The 24,064-nt window shown below is 43.2% G+C and overlaps 1 protein-coding gene across 1 annotated transcript in view; it reads left to right on the forward strand.

The window, feature by feature from the left end:
- RAPGEF2 (Rap guanine nucleotide exchange factor 2) overlaps nt 1–24,064 on the forward strand; it is a 257,528-nt gene that overhangs the window by 97,282 nt on the left and 136,182 nt on the right. Inside the window, 1 exon segment of the mRNA XM_047799425.1 lies at nt 11,309–11,392. Within this exon segment, the coding sequence (XP_047655381.1) occupies nt 11,309–11,392 (84 nt within the window).

Here is a 24,064-nt window from a genome sequence, read left to right on the forward strand (position 1 = left end):
TGGCTACAGGTTCAATCCCTGGCCTGAGAACTTCCACATGCCGCGAGTGCAGCCCAAAAACAAAATCATTCTCAATTCTTGAAGAAACTGGAAATGAGTCTTTTTCATCCTTAATTACATTCTACTATGGAAAATTACAAATGTTCACAATATTGGAGATAGCATGTTGGTGTTGGGTTCCTTGTATAGATTTTTCTGTGAAACTAGCAAGTGAATAAAGACCTCTGAGCTCCTGTTAAACATAGCTCTTTAGACTTGTGCCTTGACAGCAAACGGGGCTTCCATTCTGCACTTTCTGGTCAGCGGGGGTTGTGATGCTGTGCACTGGCTGTGACCGCTTTGTCCTCCTGGGACCCTCGGCGGTGGGCTGGGCAGGGCTGACTTTGAATTCAGTCAGTGTCTGGACATCTGCAAGTTCTCTTTAGCATGTCTGGTGCCCATTTTCTCTAGATGAGGAGCAGGAATCTGTGAAAATGAAATGGCAGCATGAAACTCTGAAAGGCACAGATTTGTGCAATTTTTCATGACCTCTTGGAAGTTTTCAGAAGAGTTAATTTTGGCTCCTCTTTTATTTATATTTATTTATTTTTTTTTTTGTTTATTTATTTATTTTGTCTTTTGCCATTTCTTGAGCTGCTCCCGCAGCATATGGAGGGACCCAGGCTAGGGGTCGAATCGGAGCTATAGCTGCCAGCCTACGCCAGAGCCACAGCAACGCGGGATCCGAGCCGCGTCTGCAACCTACTCCACAGCTCCCGGCAATGCAGGATCCTTAACCCACTGAGCGAGGGCAGGGATTGAACCTGCAACCTCATAGTTCCTAGTTGGATTCATTAACCACTGAACCACGATGAGAACTCTTTTATGGGATGCTTGAAGTACTTAATTCCTTTCCTCCTGACTTATGCATTCCTTCCTCATTAATGAAGGTCGTTCGTTATTTAGGAGGATTTATGTCGTGATTTGTTCGTTATTACTATCTCCTATCTCTCTCTCTCTCTCTCTTCTTTTTTTTGGCTTTCTTTCTTCTTTCTTTCTTTTTTTCTTTCTTTTTTTCTTTCTTTTTTCTTTCTTTTTCTTTCTTTCTCTCTGTCTCTGTCTCTCTCTCTCTCTCTCTGTCTGTCTGTCTGTCTCTCATCTATCTATCTATCTTAGGGCCACACCCACGGCATATGGAAGTTCCTAGACTAGGGGTCAAATCAGAGCCCCAGCTGTCAGCCTACCAACAACCACAGCAACACAGGATCTGAGCCTCATCTTTGACCTATACCACAGCTCTCAGCAATGCTGGATCCTTAATGCACTGAGCAAGGCCAGGGATGGAACCCACAACCTCATGTTTCCTAGTTGGGTTTGTTTCTGCTGCACCACATTGGAAACTCCTGGCTTCTCTTTTAAATTTGGCAAATTGTCCCTCAAGCCCTTGGAGGTATCCTCCAACCTCAGTGTAGCCAAATTATTGATTGATGGATTGTACTAAATACGTAACCTGCATGGACTTATTTTCCTTTAATTCAAAAAGTTTATTGAGTAACTTCATAATCCCCAAGATAGCATGCCTTCATTTCACTATAAAAATGGATTTTGTAAATTTAAGAATGACTACACTGTCAGCCTACAGAGTTTTTGGCTTTACCAGTTCTTCAGTAGTTTAAATGTTTCCCTCTGCTCATTAATTGAACCAGCCTGGTTAAGAAAAAATTATGTCCACTTATCCCTCATATTTTCAAAATACATGTATTTTCAGAATACTTTAATATATCCAAAATAAAGTATTTTCAAAATAAAGCTGAACTACCTGCAATAGTTCATCAGTTTTCAGAATTTTTATTGATGTTACTGATTTATCTTATTTGTTGGTTGTAAGCCCTTATAATTTATTGAAAGGAGACTAAGGATTTTCTGGGAAACTTGATGTTAAAATAATGCTTTTTGCCCTTCAGAGTTTTAGTGATAAAAAGTGAAGTAACTTCCTTACAATTCAGAACTTTCAGGAAATGGAACAGAAAGTCACTCTTTACTTTTGAAAAGGGTTCTTTTTGTAAGTGTGGGGATGATTATATACTTACATATAATTAAATATTATGAAGTGTATACTTTTATAATACAGTCCTGCTGCTTTGTAGGTTAGACATTATATATTTAAGCTCCTGGTAGACCCCTTTCTAAAATAGTTCTATACTTCATGCAGGAGTGCACTTTGCCCATCTTTTGACCTTGACCTGGTGCTTGGGTTGCACACTGTGCTGTACAGCATTAACTCTTCTGGTAAACTTACTTTGTGGCCTTACAAAAATACATACTACATGCTTTATCTTTGAGGTTAAGCTTAGAGCCCCATCACAGAAGCAAAAAAAAAAAAAAAAATTAAATGTTTTGATAAATCCCATAGCAGAAGTGAAGCCATATATTGTGTATCTGAAAGGCCTTCTGGGTCTTGGGGCCATTGTGAGAACTTCTAGTTCAAGGTCTGGACACTTCTCTGAAGAATATCCCACCTCACTGTGATGGGGGAAAGAGGGCTTAATGGGGCTGTCCCATGGGGCCCTTCAAGTCCAGATTGAGAAACTCTGGCCCAAACCAGCAGCTGGATGCCTACAAGGGGCAGAAGCTCCTTCCTGTAAATAGGTCGAGTTATTCCTGCTCTGGTTGTTGGTATAATTGTGCATTTGAGAACACAGGTGTATGTCAATAATAAGAGTACAGGAACAGGGGGTGAGAATGAGCCCTGAACTTGGGCAGGGGGCTTCCACGAAGAGGCTTTGGAGGGGAGCCCATGGAGGGCCAGGTGGGTGAGGCAGAGGGAGACACTCAGAAGTCATCCTGCTCTCTGGTTTAAACTTCAGTTGGATGGTGGGGCTGGGGCAGCAGAGGAAAAGCAACAGGTGTTTTCCGAGTTTGCTTCTGGGTCACTGGCCCTCTGGGGCCCCTGCTAGTGGTCTCTGTCTACTTCTTTATTGGAACTTTGCATGGTCTTCATGTTACTTCCATTCTGGTCTCTTAGCTGGAGGAGTGCAGTCCCTGGTCCTGGGTGGTGAGAATTCTGTCTCCATTCCCCCTAGTCACCTGTGGTTCCGTCATTTGAATGTGGTGAAACACTCTTGGGGTGTAATGCAGCCTCTTTTTGCAGATAGTCCTGATGTTTGTGGTTTTGCTTGTCCCTGACCACCCTGTGGCTGCCGTGTCCCCCCCGCCCGCCCCGTGGCTTCCTCACCACAGTTCTCTGGATGTCCGCCCGTCACCCACTGCCGCCCACATGGAGCAGCGGAAGGGAGCTCCTCCCCCTCGGCCTTCTGGGGAGCACCCACACAGCTGCATCTGCTCTGCTCACACAGGAGAAAGCCTCCCGTATTCCCGATGCTCTCCTTATGCACCAACTTCTGGTCCCGGTTGTTGCTTTTTCACAAGCGGACTGTTCCTTCAGTGTCCGTTGCTTGACACCTCCCTCCCCAAATACACACACGGACGTGGGTGGATTAGCTGCTATTTGTGGCCGGCGGGATATGGATGTCAAGCTTAGTGTTCATGCGGTGGTCACCCCTAGCCCACAACTTGTCCCGCTCTGTTAGGGCACTCCCCCCGACCCCAATCCCCCCTGCCTTCTCTGCCCCTTTTGCAGCTATATTTGCTGGTTGGGTTCTACTTGTTTTCACATAGTATTAAAGCTGAATAAAGTAGCTTTTTCCCAAGTTACTTTTTTGCCCTCTGATGATCCTTTGTGCTGATTCAGTCCCTTTTCTTGTGGTTTATTCACTTATTTCCCTCCTCCTCCGTCAACTTGGAATTGACCCGTTTAGAGGCCTGCTCTGTGAACAGGGAACCTGGAACAGCACTGACAGCCCTTCCACATGGAGACACTGCCACCTGGTGGACAGTTGCGATATTGCTAAAGTGGTTCTTTAAGCCTGGATTCTTTTTTTCCAGCTCCTGGTAAATTGAAACTCTCATCTTTGACTTTCAGACACTTTAATACCATACCTGAGTTGGTGTCTGAATATACACTACTAATTCGCTATTAAGGAAGTATATGAGCGCCCATGGAGTGTTATATAGTGTGCAGATTGGGCGTACTGATGAGTTAGAGGAGCTTAAAAGCTAATGGGGAAGGAGTTCCTGTTGTGGCTCAGCAGTAACGAACCCAACTAGTATCCTTGAGGATCCCTTGCCTTGCTGAGTTGATTAAGGATCTGGCATTGCTGTGAACTGTGGTGTCGTTCATAGATGTGGCTTGGATCCTCTGTTGCTGTGATGGTGACACAGGCTGGCAGCTGCAGCTCTGATTTGACCCCTGGCCCAGGAACTTCCATTTGCCCTGGGTGCAGCCCTAAAAAGCCAAAAAAAAAAAAGGCTAATGGGGAAGCCCCTAAAATAAACACTGCTGACACTGGCAGCTGTTTCATATGAATAAGTATGAAGCACCCTGGGAACCCAGGAGGATGACTCACTTACTTGGAAGATACTGAAACATTTCTCAGGGGAAGTGGTGGTTAAGCTGGAATTTAAAGGATGCATAGCAAGTTTTCTGGGTGGAAGGTCCCCTTTACGAGCTGGCGCAGCAAGTTTGTCCAGCAGGTTTTTCTGGGGCCTGAGGCGTAGGTGGGACCAGGTGTGTGGTGGCTCAGCAGGTACCGCCTGGAGCCCAGGATGTGCGGGGCTGGGAGCAGGATGGAAAGGGTTGGGTCACTTGTGAGGAACCAGAACCTCAGCAGGACTGCATGGCTGGTGTGAAAGTGTCCGTTCCTAAACCTGTGCTTTTGCAGGGCAGTGTGGAGCTGCCTTCAGCTGCTGTGCCGCCAAGGGCTGGGCTCTCCTGCTAAGGAACCGAGAGCTGCCCTGGGAAGTGCCTGCTGACTGAGACCCAGGCGTTCCTGCATGCAGCACCCAGGCCTGTCTGTAGGTGGAGGAAGATACCCAAGTGGCTTAGGAATGAGAGCTATAGAGAAACTAGCAGAAATTAGATGGGATGAGTATTTTGAGGTTTGGGAAGCAGTGAGTGAGAAGATCACATTAAAGATGGGGTGTAGGTGTGTGTGATGTGGAAGGCGCGCTGGGAGCAGCTGTGAGTAGTGCTGAGGGGCAGGGCGGAGAGAGGGGCCAGGTCACGGGCTCTTCTGTCCTGCCAGCTGGACCTGCCCTTCTGGGTCAGCCTGGGGGGAGTGGGCTGCAGGGACTCTCAGTCCTCATTGCTTCTGGGTCCTTCTGTCTGATCACACTGAGCGGCAAAGTGCTTGCATTACAGTGGCCTGTTTATGTTTTGTTTGCTTGTTTTTTTTTTTTTTTTTTGCTTGATTCATTTCCTCCTACCTGTTGGTGACATCACATTCAGAGGCCCTCAGAGTGTCTTGTTGCACACCTGGGCTTTTGTGGCTTTCACCTGTTGGTTGAAGCATTGGGGTGAGGGGTGGGGAGGTTGGAGTCAAATCAGTACCCCTTCATAGAGCTCCATCTAATGTTTGTAGGTCCTTTCTCCGAGTCCGTGAGACCTGCCTTGCTGGATGCACCTCTTTAATCTTTGGGCTTCCCTTTTCTCCCTGTTCCTGGTGATGTAAGACTATGGTATTTGGAAATGGCAAGTTAGAGTTTATCCAAGATTGCCATGTCATCAACCCTTGGTGGGATGCCTTAGCTCATAATTTTAAAACATAAGACAACTATTTTGAGAAAAATTAAAATGACATGAGTGAATAAAGCAGATGCAACTAGTCACATCAGTAAGGACAGGATTGTAGTTTTTTCTGCCATTTGTTCCTGTTGGGGTTTGATTTTAACTTGACAAGCCCAGTACATAAGAGTGACCCAGGTTGTTGTTTAGAAGGTGAAGTGATGAATCTGCTGCCAGAGGACCGGTCCCGGGGAGCCTGGGACCACACAGTTTTGACTGGCATTCTAGGTGAGTCACATGCTCATCAGAGCTTGAGAACCACTAGACGGAATCAACTCCCAGGGTGAGTCCTAGGTAATAGGATTAATAATAACTGTTATTATACTAGTCAGCTTCTGTTAGCCTGCCTCATTGCCCGTATGTCTGCAAGTGAGATCTCAGATTCATTCTGCTTCCCTCTAAGTGTGGAAAAGTTCAGTGCTGTTGCTGCTAGGTCCTCCTCCTTCACCTTTTCTTAGAAAACACACAGCCATCGCTAGGCCTGCATGGAGCCACCAGGTGGCAGCTGCACTGAGGGGAGTGTTTGCAGAGCTGGAGGGGAGGCAAGGTGTGCCTCCTGTTGAAACACTGCCTGCCTGATGCCTCTCTGCGAATGAGACTGAGCGGGGAGCCTGGCCGTTTCTCATGAAGTCAGGAGAATTTTCTGGCTGATTAAGTAAAACAGATTTTATGGTGGCATCTCACAACAGGGAATTTTCAGACCAGAAACCAACCTTGGGGTGCAGGAATGAGGAGAGGTGGAGGGGAGGATTTCCTGGCTTGTGGCTCTTTCCAAAACATCTTTAAAATGAGACTCAGTGTTTTTGTATTCTTAGTTCTAATTAGTTTATTTTTGTAAAGCATGAATATTTTAATTTTTATTGAAGTATAGTTGATTTACAATGTGCATTAGTTCCAGGTGTACAGCAAATGATTCAGTTATACATGTATATCTATTCTTTTTCAGATTCTTTTCCTTATAGGTTATAAGATTATAGAGTTTCCTGGGCTATATCCTTGTTGGTTATCTGTTTTATCTATAGTAGTGTGTATCTTTTCATCCCAAACTTCTAATTTATTCCTCCCCTCTTTTTCCCTTTGGTGTCCATAAGTTTGTCTTCTATGTCTGTGAGTCTATTTCTATTTTACAAATAAGTTCATTTTAGATTCCATGTATAAGTGGTATCAAATGATATTTGTCTTTCTCTGGGCATACATCTTTAAAAGAGACAACTCAGTAATAAAGCCATCATGACTCCTGTTTGGCATGGCATGTTGTCAACACTCACCAAATCCAGTAAGTGTTTGATCATTCTCTGCAAATATCTGCTCAAGCCAAAACAGCTCTGGTGAGTTACCGTTTGAACTTTTCAGTAAAGGGTGAGAAACAGCTTGTCCAGCAGGCAGCTGGAATCACCCAGTAAGTGGGAGTGGTTGAGAGGGCCAGTTTCTCAGCCTGACTTCCTCAGCTCTTTGCCGAGGTCTTCCTGATGTGAAGGGTCAACCCCAAGTCTGGGGGCGCTCAGGGGCCAGCACATTTACTGTCACAGGATCTTATCTACCTTGGACTCTGGGTGCCTTTCACTTCATGTGTATTTGAAGATCAGAGCCAGGAAAGCTGAGTTTACAAACCCTGTGTTAATTTTGTCCATAGTCATTTGCCTTCAAAATGAACAGATACAGAATCAGTGACAAGCCAGGGAATATTTGTTCTACTCTCTGCATCTCAGTTAATCCGGACCGTGACAACCTTTGTTGTACTTTGCACCAGGGTAACGACTACAGAATGATCGTTGTTTGTGTGGCCGAGCATCTTTGCACAGCTCTGACCATAGGCTTAGTTAGTAAGTGGTGATCAACCCTGATTTCCTGCTTTTCTAGAATTCATTTTCCTTGACCAACCTTTTGGTGATAAAGGGAACATCATAAGTGCAAGAGCAGATTCAAATAAGTTTACAAGGTAATTCATTTTTTCTTCTTGGTATTTCAGTGTTTTATTACTTGTTAATAAAAAACTTACACCATTCTTGCATCTGACAGAATGCATTTTTACTTGACGTAAATCAGAATTAGTAATAATGCTGTCACCCAATGTTAAGAAAGACAGGTACAGTTCCCCTTGTGGCTCAGCGGGTTAGGAACCCAACTAGTAATCGTAAGGATGTAGATTTGATCCCTGGCCTCACTCATTGGGTTAAGGATTTGGTGTTTCTGCAAGCTGCAGCATAGGCTGCAGATATGGCTTGGATCCAGCATTGCTGTGGCTGTGGTGTAGGCCAGCAGCTGCACCTCCAATTTGACCCCTAGCCTGGAAACTTCCATATGCCCTGGGTGTGGCCCTAAAAAGAAAAAAGAAAAAAAAAAAAAGGTAAGACAAGTAGTACATTTCCTCCCCTAAACTAGGTAAATGATTGTTGATTGCAAAGCTAATGACTAAAAATTGGAGAGAAAAGGGTATAAATTCTGTTTGGAAGTAATAGGCATTTTCATTTGAGAAATAAATTTACTTTCATGGTTCCACTGGTACTAAAACTTGTTTGACAATATTTTCCTTCCTGTTTTCTTGAGGCTTTGCTGTCAAGCATTCAGTAGTTGGGAAAGTGGTAAAGGATGCTTGAGGGGAAGCAGTGATTTGCTGCTGATTTGCTTTGGAAGCAAATAGCAATGAATAGAAACAGACTCACAGACTTGGACAACAAACTCGGGTATTAAAGGGGACAGGTGGGGGGAGGTGTGGACTGGGGGTTTGGGATTGGCATATGCACACTGAGATATTTGGAATGACTGGCCAACGGGGACCTGCTGTATAGCACAGGGAACTCTATCCAATATTCTGTGATAACCTATGTGGGAAATGAATCTGAAAGAATTGAATGTGTGTAAATGTATAACTGAGTCACTTTGTTGTGCAGCGGAAATTACCACAGCCTTGTAAATCAACTACTTCAGTAAAACTAAAATATGAAAAAAATCACATTCATGTAAAAAAGGGCATGAATAAAAAATTTAAGAAGAAAAAAGAAAACTGTAGCTTAATGTAATTTTATTTTTCTTATTATCATAAAAGCATCTTTTCTCTTAAGTTCGTGAGCCCACCCTATTTCTTTTTCTATGAAATCGGTTCATAAGTTTCAGCCAATTTTTTAGTGAGTCGTGGGATATTTTTTTACCTAGAAGAGGTTTATTAAAATTAGCTTTTTTTTTTTCTTTTTAGGGCTGCACCTGTGGCATATGGAAGTTCCTGGGCTGGGGGTTGAATCCAAGTTGCAGCTGCCAGCCTACACCTCAGGCACAGCAACACCAGATCTGAGCCACATCTGTGACCTACACTGCAGCTTGTCAGCTTGTAGCAATGCTGGCTGGATCCTTAACCCACTGAGTGAGGCCAGGGATTGAACCTGCATCCTTAAGGATACTATGTTGGTTCCTAACCTGCTGAGCCACAGCGAGAACTCCAGAAAAATTAGCATTTTGAAAACATGAGCTGTGATGACCTGTTCCCCAGTTTGCTGCTTCTATTCTGACTTTATTGTGCTTTTTGTCATGTATTAATTTCTTTTACAGAATCAAGTTTATCAAATTTATTAGTCAGGATATAGGCTTAGCTGCTACTAAAAGAGAACAAAATGCTGACTGCAGCAGTGGCTGGATCACAGGGGCCGTTCACTTTTCTTACATGTGGTAGCGGCCTGGGTGCTGGGAGCTAGGATGGTGTGGCAGCTTGCCGCTGATATGAACCCAGGCTCTTTCCATTGAGTGGGCCAGTCACCCTCAGCCTGCAACCTCTGCCTCAGAGGCTCAGAGGCAGCTGAACCTCCCAGCCACATCCACATTCCAGGTAATAGATGAAGGACAGGGCGGCCCATCTCTTCAAGGGGACAAGGTGGAGGTCGCCTCTCTCTTGCCCTCACATCCCAGCTGCAAGGGGGGGGGGGTCTTTGGCAACTGCTGCCAAGCTCTCTCTCTTTTTTTTTTCCTTTCCCAAAATGGATTCCAAGCATTTTTAAAGGATACCAAGTTCTATGTACAATTTTGAATAACCAAGTTATTTAAAACAACAATCACTATCACCTCATGTTTTTCTTTTTTTCTTCATTTTTTTCAAGTTTTATTGAAGTAGAGTTGATTTACAAGTTTGTGATAATTTCTGCTGTACAACAAAGTGGTTCAGTTATACATGTACACACAGATTATCACAGAATATTGAATAATATTCCCTGTGCTACACAGCAGGTCCATCATTAAATTTTCATCAAACAGATTGGCAAAACCCCAAAAGTTGGATAAACAGCTTCAGTGACAGACTGCCCCTCAACGCTGGCTGTGGCCACATGGCTGGTGGCCTCTGCACTCACTGCCCTGTCATTGGCCGATTATCCTCATCCTGCTGGAGCCATCGGCTGCTTGCCTTCTTTGCTCAGATGTGCTCTCTTCTCTGTGAGACCTGTCCTGACCCATTCAAAATTGTAACATACGGAGTTCCTATCATGGCACAGTGGAAACGAATCCGACTAGGAACCACGAGGTTGCGGGTTCAATATATCTGGCCTCGCTCAGTGGGTTAAGGATCCAGAGTTGCTGTGGCTGTGGTATAGGCCGGCATCTGTAGCTCTTATTCGATCCCTAGCCTGGGAACTTCCATATGCTAACTACAAAGCAAAAAAAAAAAAAAAAGAAAAGAAAATTTGTAGCAACCACTCCTATTTTCCTTACCCTACACCAACCTATTCCTTGGAGCACAGGTTTATAATTTACAAATTATTATTTTTATTGTTTATTGTATGTACTGTCCCACCAGAATAGAAGCTCCATGAGGGCATGGATCTTGGTTGTTGTTACTTCCTGAAGTATTCTCAGCACGTGGAATAGCCCTGATCATAAAATAGGGGAGGCCATAGGTCGGCACATAAGATGCTGCCCACCTGGGCAGGGAGGACACCATGACAGTATTTATCAGCATTACAGTGTCCATGCCTTTGGATGCAGCAGCTGCATATCAAGTTACTAATTACAGTTACTACTGTGGATATAAGCTTATTCATTGTAGTCTTTATTTTCTTCTAAAATAATTGCATACATTAAAAACCACTGAAATGACTGGCAATAGGGGGTTGCTACCTCTAACAAGAATGTTGTCTTCTGATGAGAAGATCTCTGAGTTTGCACAAAGGAAGAACACAGGGCGATTTTTTTTTGTAAAAAGAGAAAGAGATGGTGGTGGGAATAAGAATAAGGGTCCATCTCTGTGCGTATGTGCCTTGGGACATTCTGGAAGGATTTCAGCAAGTGTGGTAGAGAAGTGGGGGAGGGCTTGGTAGATGGAGGAGTGAGAAAACTAGGTTTTACTGTTTGCCTCTTAGTATTTTTTGTTTTATGAAACAAAGGAAGGCATTTGCAGTTCCAAAAAAATTAAGCAATATTTCTCAGAATGGTAGGTGCTGTAGGTCTAAGGAACATTTAAAACATTTAAATATACTGATAAATATGTTTAGCTTATTTGGGTGTTAAGTGATTAAAAAGTGATTCCAGGAGTTGAATAACAGTGGTCCATGTACATGATTTATGCTGTTTCGTTGTTCTTCAGGATTCTAGGGTGCTGTGTGCTATGTATGTTTTGATTTTCTTGGTCTGTTTAGAGATAATCATCTTCTTTTCTTTTCTTTTCAGTCCTGATGACATTGGGACCTGCTGGTACATCCTTCTCTCTGGGTCCGTGTTCATTAAGGAATCCATGTTTCTTCCACGGAGCAGGTATGGTACAGAGGTTCTGCAACAGATTTTCTGTGAAGCCTGAAATCCTTTGGCAGAATGAGTTCTTTTGCAGAATTCTTCTCTCTTCCGACTGCCTCCTCTGCTGACACAAAGCAAGAAGGCACTTGGGTGTTGATAACTTGAATCTCTAAGACAAGACTCTTCTACCCTGTAAACCCTGTTCTAGTCTCTCTACAGAGGACAAGAACAAGGCACATGCTGGTTACGGGTTACGTGAACATACAGGCTAGTTGAGGACCTGTTTGCTCATAGGGACTGAAGCTGCCTCTGTAACGGGACGTCTTGTACACTAGAGCCCAAGAGGGCTCAGTGGAGCCGGAAGGTGAAGACAGGGGCTGCTGTGTCTGGGGCCCTGTGGTCTCACCCCAGCACCATCTGCAGAACCCCCCTGCTCTGGCCTCTTGTACTAACTCCTGATTCATGGCTTTAGTCCCTGATGTTTTTACCAAAGACCAGGTCATGCTTGGGTCTTTCCTCTGGACCTTCAGGCTGCAGTCTGGGTGGTGGTCTGGGGGCAGCCAGTACCTGGTTCCCGTCAGATGTGGCCAAAGGGGGTCAGGGCTCACCTGCTGTGAGTATGGCTGCCTGTGTGTGGCTTCCTGAGGGTCCCCAACACTTCTGAATTTCAGGAGTTATTTCCACTCCCAATTGTGTGTTTTTAACAATTAAGTATTTTTATTTCGACTGAAGATTTTTAAATTTTAGCTGATAGGCATTCCCGGGTGGCTCAGTGGGTTAAGGATCTGGCATTGTCACTGCTATGGCACTGGTCACTGCTGTGAATAGGTTTGATCCCTGGTCCTGGAACTTCTGTGTGTTGTCAGCGTGGCCAAAAAAATAATAGTAAAATAAAATGACTAAACAATATTTGATTAAAATTGACTCAGTTTATTGAAGTGTAGCTCTTCCATTCCCCACTTCCTGTCACTGAACTCACTCATAAAAACCTGAAGATGAATTCTTGATACATCACTCTGAAGGGATTATGGTAAGAATGTGTCTTAAAGATGTGAGCAGGTTTCATAATGCCTGTGAGCGAGGCAGGGCCAGGTGATTCATAGCGGCCTGGGGGAGGCACAGAAGGTGTTGGGAGGGCCCTGAGCAGCAGAGCCAGATGCCAAGGCACTGCAGCTGTTGGGAGCAACCTCCAGTGCAGCCCCCAGGCCTCCTGCTCCTGCCCTGCTGCTCCTCCCTTATCGGCAGGCCTTATTCTCCCTGGAAAATGGCCCCACAGGGCAGGAAGCTCCCTCGCCTATTTGTTTGCTATTCTTTCAGTAGCAAACGTTAGAGGGTGGTAGTGCCCTTGATGGTGGCAGTTGTAGTGGCACAAAAATGATGATGGAAAGAGGCTAAAGGCTGTGGCGGCTAGTGCTGTTTGTCTGGCATCGTTGGAAAAGCCTTATGTGGAATTATTTAATTATGTGTGTGGAATCATTTAATTTCACAACTGTCCTTTGAGGAAGGCATGTCATTCCCTGTATTTATAACCAAGGAGACTCTGGCAGTGTAGGTGGGCTGGTGGCCATCCACCCTCCGATCTGCCTGGGTGGCCTGGCGTGACTCCTGGCATGACCCTCAGCATGACCCCTGGTGTGACCCGGAGAATGCCCTCCCATCATCACGGATTCTGTCTCCTGAGGAACGGAGCACAGAGCAGCAGATAGAAGTAGGTGCTGGCTCCCTTCTGAAGGCTCTGACGGTTTCTGAACTTGAAAGTGCGCAGAGGCAAATAAATGTTTAGGCACTGGCTTATTCTAAAACTTACATTTAATTTTTATTTAAAAAGTAGTGGTAATTACTATACAAATTATCACAGATAAAGAGAAGGAAAACCATCACCTAAAGTCTCTCATGCAAGGTAGTCATTCTTTAATATTCTAGTCTTTTTCCGTCTAGTCTTACATGTATGTGGGCTGCATACTTAAGAGCATACTTTATAAACAATTTAATATCTTGCTGATTTCAAGAATGTATATATGCTTACCTCATTACATCAAAAACTCTTTATAAAGGCTCACTCTTTATGCCTTTTCACATCTGCCTCATGTTCAGTTATTTGAACTTAACCACAATTTGATTAATAATTGTTAAGGGCTAAATTTTCCATGCTTTTCATTATAAATGATGCTATAGGAGTTCCCATCGTGGCTCAGTGGTTAACGAATCCGACTAGGAACCGTGAAGTTGTGGTTCGATCCCTGGCCTTGCTTAGTGGGTTAAGGATCTGGTGTTGCTGTGAGCTGTGGTGTAGGTCACAGACGTGGCTCGGATCCCAAGTTGCTGTGGCTCTGGTGTAGGCTGGCGACTACAGCTCCGATTAGACCTAGCCTGGGAACCTCCATATACCGTGGGAGCAGCCCTAGAAAAGGCAAAAAGACAAAAATAAATAAATAAATAAATAATGCTATAAAGAATGTGATTTGGGTTTTCTGTTGTAGCTCAGCAGGTTAAAAACCCAACTAGTATCATGCGGATGTGGGTTTGATCCTGGCCTACTCATTTGGTTAAGGATCTCGTGTTGCCACAAGCTGCAGTGTAGGTTGAAGATGTGGCTTGGATCTCATGTTGCTGTGGCTGTGGAACAGGCCGGCAGCTGCAGCTCTGATTCCACCCCTTGCCTGGGACTTCATATGCTGCAGATATATCCGTAAAAAGAAAAAGAAAAAAGAAGAAAAGAATGTGATTTGAAGTTTATACATCTTAGAGAAAACCAAGGTTGATAACACCATCATCATCTTGATACAAGTTCTGTTGTACAAATTAAATCTGTAGACCGAGTTCCTAGAACAGCAAAGGAGCATGTGACTGCCTTTCTTGACCACCAGCCATCATCAGCTAGTCAAGTGGGACAAGTGACAGCTTTTCCCAACTTCTGGGACAGGAACCCAGTGTTCAGATACCTGCTGTTGTAGGAGAAAGAAGACTTGCAGTCCAGACCTATTTCATGAACACATTGGAGTCTGTAGCTAATTATTTTCAAAGATGACTTCAGTTACTCTTTCTCTGGCAGACTGTCAAAAGCTTACAGGTCAGGACTTTACTGGCATGAGGGGAAAGGATGATGTTTCAGACTGAATGACAAGCCAGGGCTATTTATAGGTTATTTCTTCATGTGGCACCTGGTGACCTTTGCTGGATCCAAGTTGTTTGTTTCCTTTGGAGCTGTTGCCTGAGGAATAGTCCTGAGATTGTTGTAGTGAGTAGGAGCCTGTGCTGGTCCTGTGTTCAAGGTAGGCGTCAGTGAGTATTTCTTTCTCCAGGAAACATTGAGGCTGGATTAAAGTGTAATGTAGATTCAGTGCAAGGAGCAGTCAGGTTTTATAAAACAGCCAGTTCACAGGCGACTTCCTGCATTGACCATGCTTTTCTCATGTTAGCCTGGAAGTTGGTTATCAGTATATGTAATAAATAATCTGATCTTTCTCCTGAATGTTTTAACTCATTTTGACAGGTAATGTAGCCTGAATAGCTAGTTTGGATCAAAGCAGTTTGGACAGCATTTTCCTTTTTTTTTTTTTGTCTCTTCTAGGGTTGCATCCGTGGCACATGGTGGTTCCCAGGTTAGGGGTCAAATTGGAGCTGCAGCTGCCGGCCTACGCCACAGCCACAGCAATGCCAGATCCAAGCCGCGTCTGTGACCCACACCGTACCTCATGGCAACGCTGGATCCTTAACCCGCTGAGGAAGGCCAGGGATTGAACCCGCAACCTTGTGGTTTCTAGTTGGATTTGTTAACCACCGAGCCACAATGGGAACTCCCATTTTCCTTTAACTGATTTTCCTGCAATTGCTTTGACCCCCGAAACCATCAAGCACGAAGGGTGATGTTCAGCCCAGAAAATCTGTTCTTGGGCTTCCACATTTCATTAGCTTTACTGAATTCCTTCGTTGACATTTAGGCCAGCATTATATTTATTTATTTCATTTTTGTCGTCCTTTTAGACAGGTGAAGGTTGTTTTGGCTATGTATTTTACTCTGGTTGTTCAAGCCCAACTATTGTTCTTCAGTAAGATTTTTAACACTGATGGCACTTAGGAAGTCCTTTGTGCCTGTCTCAGAGTCAGCCTACTCTCTCTGCCCCACTTCGAGGCCCTTCAGTGATTAGAACGTTGTTTTATGAATTTGACTGTAAACTTATTAGAAATTTACCAAGTTTTGAAACATAGATCTTTACGCAAGTGGCCGTCATGTCACTTACATGTTACATATAGCAATGGTGTTACATATAATGCTGCCCTAGGATAAAGTAGAACTCTTATCTGGAGTGCAGTTTGTGTTCTTGAAGCAACATACAATTTATAGTTAGGTTTTTCCTAACGTCTTATTTAAAATAAACTCAGTGTCTTTGTATGATCAGCAGGATGATGAGCCGAGGTGACCTCGGAATACAGCAGAGGTTATGTTTTTCTCATTTAGGGACATGCCAGAGGGGACACTTGCCATAGACGAATATAGAAATGGTATAAATGGTGTGTGTTTGTCCAAGCCTCTAAGCAAAGCAGTTGTGGTTATCGACTTGTCCACTAAGTTGTGCCCCACTCATCTCTGTAACATGCTATTTACATCCAGAGTCCTGGTAGGTTGTTATATTAAGACAGTGACAAAGGAGTTCCCCTTGTAGCTCAGCGAGTTAGGAACCTGACATGGTCTCTGTGAGGATGCGGGTTTGCTTGGATCTGGTGCTGCTGTGGCTGTGGTGTAGGTGGGCAGCTGCAGCTCTGATTCGACCTCTAGCCCAGGAACTTCCATATGTTGCAGGTGTGGCTGTAAAATTAAAAAACAACAACAACAAAGAAAAACAGTGACAGATGAGGATGGTGTGGTATCTGGAGAAAGGTGTTTTCCCCCCTCATTTTTTCAAAGGCATCTTTTGCAGCAGCAGTGAGGCTGGAAAGCAGTAGATGCAAATTATCTTAGCTGAAGTTGCAGGTTTAGAAATGGTTTTTAAGGAACATTTGGTTTTCTTTACACAGTGGGCAGGAAAATAGCAACAACGTTTATCATCCTAATGTGCTTTAAATCAGTGTATTTAAGTAACTGTAAAAGAAATTGATGTATACCTAAATTTTCTCAGTTCTAAAATTGCCCCACTCTACTAATGCTAAAGCCTAGTTATAGTAAAGTCACAGAATAATAACTTGGATTAATGTTATTTTGGGGCTGCCGATTTCCCTGAAAGGCTGATAATTCTAATTTAGGTGATAAGGATAAAGGCTTAGGCTGTGTTTCTAAATTTTCAACTTGCTGTTTGGATTTTTTATTAGAGGAGGAGATAATTTACCCAGGCTTATTTTAACTCATGGAACCAGAGTCTTTTTCTACCATTCTATCACTTTTACAGCTATTTGCAAGGAAGAAAAAGTAATACATGATATGTGTAAGACATGAAGAATTGTTATTATACAGACTCTTTTTGAATTTATGTTGGTCACAATCCCCAAAATCCCCACTCCTGCTAAAACACAGAAGCTGATTTTCTCCATAAAATTAATTTTATCCTAGAGACCTCCAAGGAAGGGCCTTTTGATAGTAATGATCATGCACACCTTATTTAATCATAAACAAATCATATTTTTATTGCTCTGATGGTAAAAAGCTTTCTGTATTTATCCTATACAGAGCAGGTGGTAAACAGTCTCCTCCTTCATATCAATGAATAGGGGCTGTAAGTTTAAAGGAAAACATACACCCAGGCTAGTGGCAAACCTAGGAGCTTGGAAGATGCCCAGAGAAAGTTTGTACTTAAAGCTGGGAGCCAGAGGGGTGAAGGCTTCCAGTGGATGGCCTTAGTTCCTAGGTTCAGGTTTCCTCAGGCGGCAGACTTAGTAGGCAAAGCCATCTCTAGGGCACGTGTGTCATAAGAGGGCATGTCTGTAACTGGCAGAGGGACTGTCTGTGGGAACAGCCGAATGCTGAAATGCTGTCACAATCGAGGCTTGGTTCCTGGGCCCTTTTCCTATTTACAGGTTATTCCGTCTCATTCTGGAATAGGTTTGGTAGAGGTCCAATGTGGAGGCATATTTCTGTGTTTTTCCAACATTGGTTGAAATTTGCACGGAGCCCTGCTGTTTGGCCTCAGAGTTCTGGCATCTGCAGTAGATGCAAGGCGGTCCACTCCCTGCTGGCATGTGATTTAATATCACTTGGGGAGATGAGGCAGGCATATGTGCGACATCAGAAAATTGCCAAGGTGGCAGTAAGTGGTGCAGCATAAATTAGGATAGCAAAGACTGCCCCGAATGCAAAACCCCTTCAAAGACCAGGGGTATTTGAATGCATGTGAATGGTCACCAAGGGTGGCACTTAAGGAAGTAAATTCTGAGTTGGGTTTTTGATTTATATTGTTGGGCAGTGATTGAGAAGGAAATCAGAACATTGTAAAGAGCATGAGTGGAGGATGACTACCTAAACATGTTTATAGACAATAGCTTGAGTAGGAGTGCGAGAAAAGGGCCGTTTGTGAGAGAAGTGCACTTGGGGGTGTGGCACAGTTTTGAAAGTGTTGGTGATGGTGTGTTATAGAGTGGCCAGTTTACAAACCTGCATCCCTCGTGGAAGGCCAGGACTGAGGGCAGCGAGGTCTCAGGTGATGCTGGCAGGTGTCTGGAAGAAGGGTGGGCACCGCGTACTTGTGCCCTGGTAGCTGTGTCCATGTACAAGTAACGCCTCTCTTCCATTGATACCAAATAAACCCACAATTTAGAAATTAAAATTATGCTATGGTACTCTCAAAAATCACATTTTAAATTAGAGCTGGCAGCTCTAATGAGGAGAAGTGGGGAAATAAGACATTTAACTAATCAGTTCTGAGAGGCTGAAATACTGTTCTCATTACGATTCACGTGACAATGAGCTACTCGAGTCTAAAAAATCACAGGCCTCCTTTCTGCTTGCCAATGCTTTGTAATAAGTTAATTGATCTCTCTGAAAACTTGCTAGTTTTTTTTCAGTAATGAAAGAGGGTGGAACAATGGAAGAATGCTTCAGTGGTCTATGTGGTAGGGACTAAAAACAATTAAATATTCCTTATTCCATGGAAAGAACTGTATAGGATTAGAAACTCATGTTCTGGAAAGTACACCTCTGTTATGGCGTGTGATGTAGTGCCTGGTTAGAGATGGAGGATGGCGTTTAAAAAATAACTTGCTGGTGAATTCTGTTAAAAGGATACCTTGTGGACATCCAGTGTATGCAAAAGGTGTGAAGAGAAGTGAGGATCAGAATCCTGCACAAATTGTGCACCCAGGTGAGATTTACCTCCAGAAACCAGCAGGATCACAGCAACGGCAGCACAGACTTGGCATGGAGGGGGAAGCGTGGTTATTGAAGAAGGAATGGGGAACATAGAAAAATAAAAGGACAGCTATAATCATCATAAAACTGCCTCACCAAAGGTTAAAAATAAGGTATTGGTCTTACCTTGTCACATGGGTAGATATCAGTGACATCACAGGGTTGACTAAGGTGATGCATCAGCTTTTCATGATTTTCTTACAGGCAGCACTAATATTTCTTTGAAAGAAGAAAGTCTCCCGCCTACCCTCTCTCCCTTCCATAAAACTTTGTTTAATTGTCATCCAGAATGACCTAAAGTCAGTGGGTGACAGAATTAGTAAGGGCTGCCAAGTTATAAGAACCACTTTATTATACATTATTCTGTACAATCCATTATCACCTTATTTTGCAGAAGCAGATGACTGGGGCCTGTAGCTGGCCAGTTAATGAAAGTAGTTGTTTAGGCTGGGGGGGGCGGGGGGGGGTGGTCATAGAAATGTAGTTCAATTTGATTTGTACTCCCAGTTATATGTATAACTGAAAATGTAATCAGATTAAAATGTATACCTATAGGCATAAAGGTGTGTGTGCAAGGGCCAGTCCTCTGGAACTTGACTGTCTCCCCTCAGTCTTCTGCAGTTTTCCCCCACGTGCAGCCCAGCAGCAGTTAGAAAACTGACATAGCTGTATCAGATCACCAAAGTGTCTACTTCATAGGTAATGTGATTATTAAGTCAAACAGATAGCTATCAAGAGAAAAGGGTGAATGCATTGTTCTTTTAAAGTATTTATTGGTTGAACCTAGTTACTAGGAGGAACATGTCTGGATAACTTTCCTATCGCAGGAGAATTGTTTACCAAAAAGGTGATTGAAGTGACGAGGAAAATGACTGGGACTGACTTCGGGGATCACGTTATCCTTGCTGTGTTGCTAAGGGAGTCGGGGCCTGGGGCTTTCTCCTCTGTCCTCTGCACTAAGTCACCCTCCTGTGCTTCCTTCTGTGCGCATCCCTCTGTCTCACTCAGGCTTCTGTCAAGTGTCCTTCAGGGCCTCCCGTGCCTGCCTAGACACGGGGCTGACACAGAAAGGTCCCACCCTGTCGTCAAAGCCAGGTGATAATTGTTTTGAGAAGGGGCCTGTTTGTCCACTGCTTCCTGGAGCATCCATAAGGTGAGACTAGGGACAGCACAGTGGAGGTCCCTTGACCGGAACAAACGAGTCTTGGTGAAGTGGAGCTTGAGGTGGAGACGCCATGAAGATGAGCCCTGGTGAAAGGGAAATGTAATCTTTTCCAGAAATTTCACAGTGAAGAGGAGCAGGGGAACAGGGTTGGGAGATCAAGAGGGCTTTGCCTCTAAAAGGAGAAGAAGATTTCCTGTTGTGGCGCAGCGGAAATGGATCTGACTGGAAACCATGAGGTTGCAGGTTTGATCCCTGGCCTCGCTTAGTGGGTTAAGGATCCACTGTTGCTGTGAGCTATGGTGTAAGCTGGAAGCTTTAGCTCCTATTCGACCCCTAGCCTGGGAACCTCCATATGCCATGTGTGTGGCCCTAAAAAAGCAAAAAAAAAAAAAAAAAAGGAGCAGATGCTGGTGCGTGTTCATGTGTTTATGGAATTGACACTCTAGAGGGGGCTGTGTCCAGGAAGGAAGGAGAATGGAGCAGAAGTGGGTGAAGCCCACAAGCCAGGGGGTGTTGGCTTGGGAAAGAGGGAGAGGGTGCCACCCTTCCTCTAGGCTTACGGTCAGAGCTACAGGTTAATGGGTAGGTTTGGGTAGGTTTTGTGGATGTGGAGTTTTGGTGAGAGAGTAGTTGTAAAACAGGAGTGTTGACTGCCCCCTGGATATAGTCATGGACATGTGGTTATCTGGTCATCTGTGGCATCACCTCCCACCCCCCAGCAACTTCAAGCTGTTTGGGGGCAGGCGGCAGTGTGTGCATTGTCAGAGCACTCAGTAAAGGGGAGAAAGGAGCAGGGCTTGAAGGTGTACCAGAATGCTTTTCTGTCTCTCATCTTTTAATAAACAGCTTGCCATCTACTCTAGAAATTTCTTTGAGTCTCAGCTCTGACCCCACTTTTCTCCCCTGACAATTTTTTTTTTTTAAACAAAAGCACTTCAGAGTTAGAAATGACCACGTCTGTCAAGTCACCTGCCTCCATTACCACTGTCTGTGCCTTTGTTAAATTGTCACCTGCTCTGTTAGAGTGCCTCCCCTCCCCTTAGCCACCTGTTTTCAGGGTTTTTTCCATAGTGAACCCATATCATCGTGTAAAAGCACAGACTTTCTCTTGTTGATCCCTTGCATGATGAGCTTAGATGACATTCAGCAGCCAAACAGGTAAAGTCCAGCTTCCTTAGTGAGACGTGGGGGCAGCTCAGAAAGAACATCTGTAAGCTCACCTTGCCCAGCTGCTTCTGTGCCTGGGACAGCCACCCTGTTGTTGGCATCTCCCTTCCTGCCCCCTCAGTCCTCCTAACCCACCGATGAAAACCACATGTTTTCTAAACCATAAGATTCTTTAAAGGCAAGGGCTTTATTACTTATTTTTGCTTCTCTAGTGCCTAGAACAGAGCAGGTATTTAATAAATATTTGTTGAATCATATCGGTTCAGGATTATATTTTTAATATGTCCCTCTAAAAATCACCTTTAAAAAAGTTTAACAATATTATGCTAACATACTCCCTTTTAGAAATTACTTGTAATAAGCTATAATTTACTGAAAGTCAGGTTAGCATAGAGGAGGAGGAGAGTCAAGAGAGAATGGGGCTGCAGCATGATAGAGGAAGGCATGCAGGGAGCCTGGGCTGGGGCCCTGCTCCATCTGTGGGGTGCAGGAGAGGGGAAAGGGCAGATAGCATCTTACTGGGTATTGTTTGCTGTCTGTATTAATTATGGTGAAATTATTAATTTTGATTGCATACTACAACTGCATAAACAGAGTAGGAGCTATGTTTTCTCTCCTCTAGGAGAACCCTGAAGGTCCAGTCCAGGACAACTTCAGGCTCCCATCCTTCTCTGCTCAGAGCATCCATCAATGTCACCTCAGGGCACAGGATGGCTGCCAGCCTCCAGCCATCACCTCTGCATTGGGAGCTAGAAGTAGGGGGAAGACAGAGGAGCAAAAACTTTATTTCCATCCTTGAAACAGATTTTCTTTTCATAGCACATTGTCCAGGTGAGGTCATATGGCCACTTCCTGCCATCCAGGAGCCTGAGACCTGTTGTCTTTTATTCTGAGAGGCATTCTCAGAATAATATAAAAAAAATCCTTCTAAGGAGAAAGAGGAAAGTGTACATTGAGCAGGTGGCCAGCAGCCTCTGTTATGCATGCTCTGAGGTTTCTCTCACACTCTTAGTGTGTGTCATCTTCCATTACCAGACCCTCCTTTTCCTAGACCTGTGCCATGTTCCTTTGCCCCTAAGTCATCTGTAACCCCTTCATGTCCTACCTGAAGGTGACACAAATCCAGGTAGTCCCATGACACACACACATGTAAGGTAAACACATACAGTAACGATGTTAAGGAAGGAGTTCCAAAGAAGGCAAATTTTGAAACAAATAGGAGTTTGGTTTGACCAGAGTTGATGATATTGAAGGGAGAGTTATGGTTGCACCTGATATAAGTATATCCTGTGTTAACTTTGAAATAGAGTAGATGTCTAAATTAAAGGAACAGAGTAAAATATGTTAAAAGATAGAACAGGATAGACTACAGCACTCTCCATTTGGGTATTAGCTGTGCTTTCTGCTTCCATGGAAGTCATCTTCATCTTAGAAAGCTAAAGGGATTTTAGCATCTTTTGGACCTGCCCCCCTCCCCCCCCCCTTTAAGCCATGTTCCCACGTGATGCCTGATGCACAGAGCAGTACTGTTCTCTAGAGAGGGAGCTCAGTGGCTGAGTCGAGTTGGGAATTTGGTTGCTATAACTACAGCTTTGCAGGTGAGCTGTACCTGTAAGTCAGACTTTCGTCTTTTGTCGTCCTTGGAACACTGGCGTTGGTAGTGTCCTCACAAGGTAAGTAGCCTTCGAGGAAGGTCTCTGGTATGTTGGTGTGTAGAGTTGATGTGGTAAGCACAGGTCTCTGATGCTTGATGTCTTCAGTCAGGGAATTTGCTAACTATGACCCTTGTGTAAATGAGTGTGTGAGTTCACCTTCAAAGTCCATATTTGCAGAGATGGTCTGATTTTTCTTGCAGAAGTGAATATTACATTTCATAAAGGTTTTATGGGTCCAATGTGTGTAAATGAAATACAGTATAGTTTTTCTCTGTGCAATGTTGGGATTGATGAGTGTAAAGAAACTCTGAACCCTTGTTTGTGCAGTTATTTTGGGAAAGGCTTGGTTTGGAGGGATGTGTGGATTACTCTTTCACCTGTATGAATTCAAAGTGTCTTAAAATACATAGCAACTAAATTTGTTTTTGTTTAAGAAGTATACTTTCAGTATTGGGAACACTAACAGAAAATGGTAAGAGTAAGGCTATTACTAAGAGAGAGATTGCTAAATGAAGCAAATTATACTTGGTGAAATTGGAATGTCTTTATTAAAATAAAATTTCCAATTAATTATACTTCTGGGACCCTCTTTTATTTTACTATGAGTTACATTATATATAAATTATATTAGTATATAAATATATATATTATATATAAATTATACATAACAAATATATAAAATTTATATCATATAAATTATATATAGTTTATACATTAATTATAAATATATAATTTAACTCAGTAAAATACATGTTATGATTATAAAATTGCATCTATAATATGTAAGTATATATTAAATAAAATCATATTTGAATGTTATTCTGTGCTGTGTACCCCCACTTTATTTTCTAGATATACTGAAATTATTTAAAAGTAGTTCAAGAATTAAGAAATAGTTGAAATAGACTATGCTGTAGGTGCAGCCCTAAAAAGCAAAAAAAAAAAAAGAAAAAAAGAAATAGTTGAAATAAAGTAGTAAAATAATAGCTTAGACATGTTATCACTGCCTTTTTAAAGTTAGAATTTAAATAAATGTGGGTTTAAAAGCTTTCTGCTTAATTTTATTACTGATTAGAATATTGAACTGTAAGTTCAAAATATTAAAAAATACTTCTTTAGATCTTTTGGTACACATTTATGGATTTACTAATGTTAAATATTTTTGCAATTAAATATAAAATATAACTTCTGGTATTGAATTTTCATGTGTAGTAGAGCTACATAAACATTAAATAACTAGAAGTTCTTAGTTCTTTTATCTACAATTTTTTTTTTGTCTTTTTGCTATTTCTTGGGCCGCTCCCGCGGCATATGGAGGTTCCCAGGCTAGGGGTCGAATCGGAGCTGTAGCCACTGGCCTACGCCAGAAC

The sequence above is a fragment of the Phacochoerus africanus genome, chromosome 10 (assembly GCF_016906955.1).
Source record: "Phacochoerus africanus isolate WHEZ1 chromosome 10, ROS_Pafr_v1, whole genome shotgun sequence".
Lineage (NCBI taxonomy): Eukaryota > Metazoa > Chordata > Mammalia > Artiodactyla > Suidae > Phacochoerus > Phacochoerus africanus.